The 4,543-nt window shown below is 47.9% G+C and overlaps 1 protein-coding gene across 2 annotated transcripts in view; it reads left to right on the top strand.

The window, feature by feature from the left end:
• The first annotated feature begins 879 nt into the window (after positions 1-879).
• Positions 880-4,543, top strand: part of Itgav (integrin subunit alpha V) — an 83,105-nt gene continuing 79,441 nt past the window's right edge. For both annotated transcript variants that reach the window (XM_021184288.2, XM_021184294.2), the window contains exon 1: positions 880-1,500. In XM_021184288.2, the coding sequence (XP_021039947.1) occupies positions 1,316-1,500 (185 nt within the window). In that variant the 5' untranslated portion in view covers positions 880-1,315. The remainder of the gene's footprint in view (positions 1,501-4,543) is intronic.

A 4,543-nucleotide genomic window follows, 5' to 3' on the forward strand; every position in this document is an offset into this window, starting at 1 on the left:
TCTCTTCCTCTTTCTCCTCTTCCTCCCTTCTGAGACAAGGTCTTACCTGTAGGCCTGGCCAACCTGGAATTTGCTACACAGACCAGATCCTCCTGCTTCTCGCTTCATGGTGCTAGGATTAAAAGCATTTGCCACCACATTAAAAGCATGGATCAGCACTCCCGGCCCATTCATCAAATTGTTTAGCACTTGATATACATAGAACACAAGAATACTGAGCAAATTTACAAACAAACAAACAAACAAAACACAAACAAACCAAAAAACTTATTTTGTGTGTATGGGTGTGAAACACGTACACGCCTGATACACACAGAGGCCAGAAGAAGAATTGGAACTGAAGACACACACGTTTGTGACCCAACAAGTGGGTGACCCGTTTGCCTCCCACCGTACCCCCTTCGAAAGAAAGCAAGAAACAGAAAAGAAAAAAGAAAAGGAAGTAAAAGAAAAGAGAAGATCCAAGAACAGGCTTGAAGTCTTCTGGGTGGATTTGAGAGGCTCATCACCTAAACTTTGCCTTGCAACGTTTTTTGTCAGCCAGTGAGATCCAGTTCCAAACACCGCATCCGGGAGGAGCTGTGCTAACCCTCTGGGAGTTTATAATTAAGTTCAGTGTGTGGAGGATGGAAGGGGAGGGAAATGGCATATAATTACAGAGTTCTGTTGGTGAGCGCCTGCCGGGCTAAGTGGCAGAAGTAAGAGAAGCAGATAAAGCTTTCCGCATTCTTAAACAAAAGTCCCTCAGAAGTGCCTGGAGGAACCAGTGAACGGGGTGTGCCTGGTTTTTTTTTTTTTTTTGATTGCAGCCAGCCCCGGGCTTGCAGGGCTTCGGCTGGAGGCGCGCTGCCACTGCCCCCTGGTCCTTTGGATCTGGGCCGCAGTCCCGGGACGGCCTCGGAGGACCGGCCGCCAGCGCGCACGGAAGTGCGCCCGGCCTTCTCCTGTGGGAGGCCACCGTGAGCGCGACTTCCTCTTTCGGCGGGGCGGCCCGGGCCTGGCCAGCTCCTCCTCCTCCCCGGCCTCCTCCCCCAGTCTGTGCCGCTCTCGGCTCCGAGGTACTGTGCTCGCCCCGCCACTTTCAGCGCCAGGCTCCGCGCGAGCCAGCGACAGAGCCGGAGTCCCGGGTCGGACACCGCTCCTCCTGGGTGCCGCCCGGCTCAGCTTCGCGCCGCCCGGCCGCCCCGCCGCCCTTGACCGCAAGCGCACAGCACAGCCCCGCAGTTCGGGGACGCGCAGGCGGCGGGCCTCGGCCACCGAGCACCGGGACAGGGACTGAAGTCTTTCGGCTCTGCGCCCCGCGCGCGCCCCGGCGATGGCTGCTCCCGGGTGGCTGCTGCTACGCCCTCGCCCCGGCGGCCTCCTGCTGCTGCTGCCGGGTCTCCTGCTGCCCCTCGCCGATGCCTTCAACCTGGACGTCGAAAGTCCCGCCGAGTATGCGGGTCCCGAGGGAAGTTACTTCGGATTCGCCGTGGACTTCTTCGAGCCCAGCACGTCCTCGTAAGTGGCCGCGCTCGAGTCCCCAGGCGCCCCCTCCCCCACCGCGCGCCCTCACCCAGCCGATCCGCACCCAGCCGCTGGCTCCAGGGTCCTCCCGTCCCCAAACCGGCCTACGCTTTCCATGTCCCGGTTGGCCCAGGTCTGGCATGGATGAAACTTTTGTGGGGATGACCCAACCTGACACTCAGCATCCAGATTCACTCTGTCCCCAACTTCTTCTGATTGGCTGGGGACAGTGCGAGAGAGCTTTGAAGGAGCTCTGCTAAGCATCCAGGAAAAGTGAGACATCTGTACAGGCTTGTCCTGCGAGACTTTTGGCCATCTCTTGTCATTCCGTAACTTGCTTCACTTGGTCCCAGAATTTTTTTCTTCCGTACCAACCAGTTAGCCTCTTCCTAGTTAGTGCTTTTTGCTCTCTGAAATTAGCCCTTCCTTCGTCTGATATTCTCTCTCTCTCTCTGTTTTTTTTTTTTTTCACTCCTCTTCTAGACACTCCGATGACTAAAGTGACCAAATTGCCAAATTGTTGTATTAAATTGTAAAGGACTATGAGACCTTTGCGCGTTTAAGGTCCACCAGATGAATGGAATGCGTCATCTGCTCCTTTCTAGTCCAGTATTTAGGTCATTGTTCAGACAGAGCGAGGGTATTTGCTGAGTTTTCACTCGCTGCAGGTCACTTCAATGCTGAAGAAAACAGCAGGTCACGTAGGTCACAAATTACTCACGTCCCGTGTTGCAAGTTCCTGAGGATTTGTCGAATTGTCGTTTTTTTTGGATTAAAGTTGTCTTTGACTCAACGCTGGCATCATTCTCATCCCTACTAGTGTTAGAAACCCCGATTTAAATGATGTTTTTGATGTCTACTACATTGTATTTCCAAAGAAACGGTTTCTTTAGTTACTTCTTAGTGCACCCCTTGGGGTAACAACACATTTTTCTTACCACAATCCACACCCCCCAATTTAGTTTTGGGGTGGTGCAAGGCATAATTTTGATGGGTAGGTGATACAAGGTGCATTTGAAGGTGACCTAAGTATTTGTCTGAGGTAGTTGGGGCAGCCTCCAGGGTTTGTCACCGTTTTCCTGAACACTGATGATTATCATAGGTACCAGTCCTTAAAGCAACCTGTAGCTTGGGTGGGGTTGGCAAAAATGGACATTGTTTATGTAGGGCACGGCTTGATTCACATTGTCAGTGCTTTCTGTTAGACCTGAGCTCACACTCTCCAAAAAAACAAAAACAAAAAACAAGCAAACAAACAAACAAAAAAACCCGACAGAAGCAGCAATTGGAGACATTATAACCACTCCCGCCATATGCGAATGATCTCTTTGTATGGATAGAGTAGAGCTTGGGGTTCTACCCAGGGGCCCAGGCTGCTGAGTCTGTGCTATACCTCTGAGCTACACCCACATCCACTCTGTCAGACCCCTTTAGTTAGCTCGCCGTTTAAAAGTTTCTCCTTTCCATGTATTTTTTGTTTGTTTGTTTGTTTGTTTTGGTTTTTCGAGACAGGGTTTCCCTGTATAGCTCTGGCTGTCCTGGAACTCACTTTGTAGACCAGGCTGGCCTCGAACTCAGAAATCCGCCTGCCTCTGCCTCCGGAGTGCTGGGATTAAAGGCCTACGCCACCACACCCGGCTCCATGTATTTTTTAATTGTATGCTTTTTATATCATGGGCACTGCACTTGCCCCTCTGGGTGTATCTTTTAGATTAAATTATACAGAAATTTTTCTGACTGAAAATATATTCTCTGCCTTACATCAGGAATTAGCAGTTAAATACTTCAGAGTTGATGGAGTGTTTTGCAGATGTTATTACTTTTTACTGTTATTAATTTAGTTGGTTTTTGTTTTTTTTTTTTGCTTCTGTTTGTCTATGGCAAAGATTTAGTATCCAAGATACATCCAGGAACATTGCAGGCTGGCAAGCTTTTAATTGTCTTTTGCCATGGAAAACAGCAGTTTTGAGCTGTTGGTGGTATTTACTATTGTTGATTGCAAGGAAGTAACTAATCTTTGGAAAACATATGGCCACATGGATATGCAATGAGCTCATACGTTTACAGTCTCATGTTTACAGGAACCTATGCGTGAGTTTTAATAGTAAGATACTGTGGAACTTTGGAGATTGCATGTTGTATTTTGAAACAGTCACTATCAACTTTGGTACCAAGAGACCAGCCTAACATAAAAAAGAAAGCAACTTTGAGGGGCCCCCTCCCTCCCAATACACCTAAACAACGGTTTATACTTACTGACTCTTCCAAATTAAGTGAAGATTATTACAAAATTATACTTAATCTTAAAATAGAAAAAAAAAAAAACCCAAAACCAAACAGAATTTCAGATGGTGGTAGCACATGCTTAAATCCTAGTACTCTGGAAGCAGAGTCAGGCTGATTTCTGAGTTTGAGGCCAGCCTGGTCTACAGAGTGAGTTCCAGGACAGCCAGGACTACACAGAGAAACCCTGTTAGAAAAAAAAAAAAACCCAAAACCAAACAGAATTTCAGATGGTGGTAGCACATGCTTAAATCCTAGTACTCTGGAAGCAGAGTCAGGCTGATTTCTGAGTTTGAGGCCAGCCTGGTCTACAGAGTGAGTTCCAGGACAGCCAGGACTACACAGAGAAACCCTGTTAGAAAAAAAAAAAAACCCAAAACCAAACAGAATTTCAGATGGTGGTAGCACATGCTTAAATCCTAGTACTCTGGAAGCAGAGTCAGGCAGATCTCTGAGTTGAAGGCCAGCCTGGTTTACAGAAAGAATTTGGGGATAGCCAGAACTACACAGAGAAAAGCTACCTCATCCCACCTGCCAAAAACCCAACCAAACAAAATTATGCTTAGTATTGGCAAAGGCACCTGTATATTCAGCAAGCATTAGAATCCACAGTATTGTATGTCATTATCTGTTGCATATATTGATAGTTCCTTTTTTTCCCCTTTCCTTTCCTTTCCTTTCCTTTCCTTTCCTTTCCTTTCCTTTCCTTTCCTTTCCTTTCCTTTCCTTTCCTTTCCTTTCCTTTCCTTTCCTT

This window comes from Mus caroli, chromosome 2 (genome assembly GCF_900094665.2).
Source record: "Mus caroli chromosome 2, CAROLI_EIJ_v1.1, whole genome shotgun sequence".
NCBI lineage: Eukaryota > Metazoa > Chordata > Mammalia > Rodentia > Muridae > Mus > Mus caroli.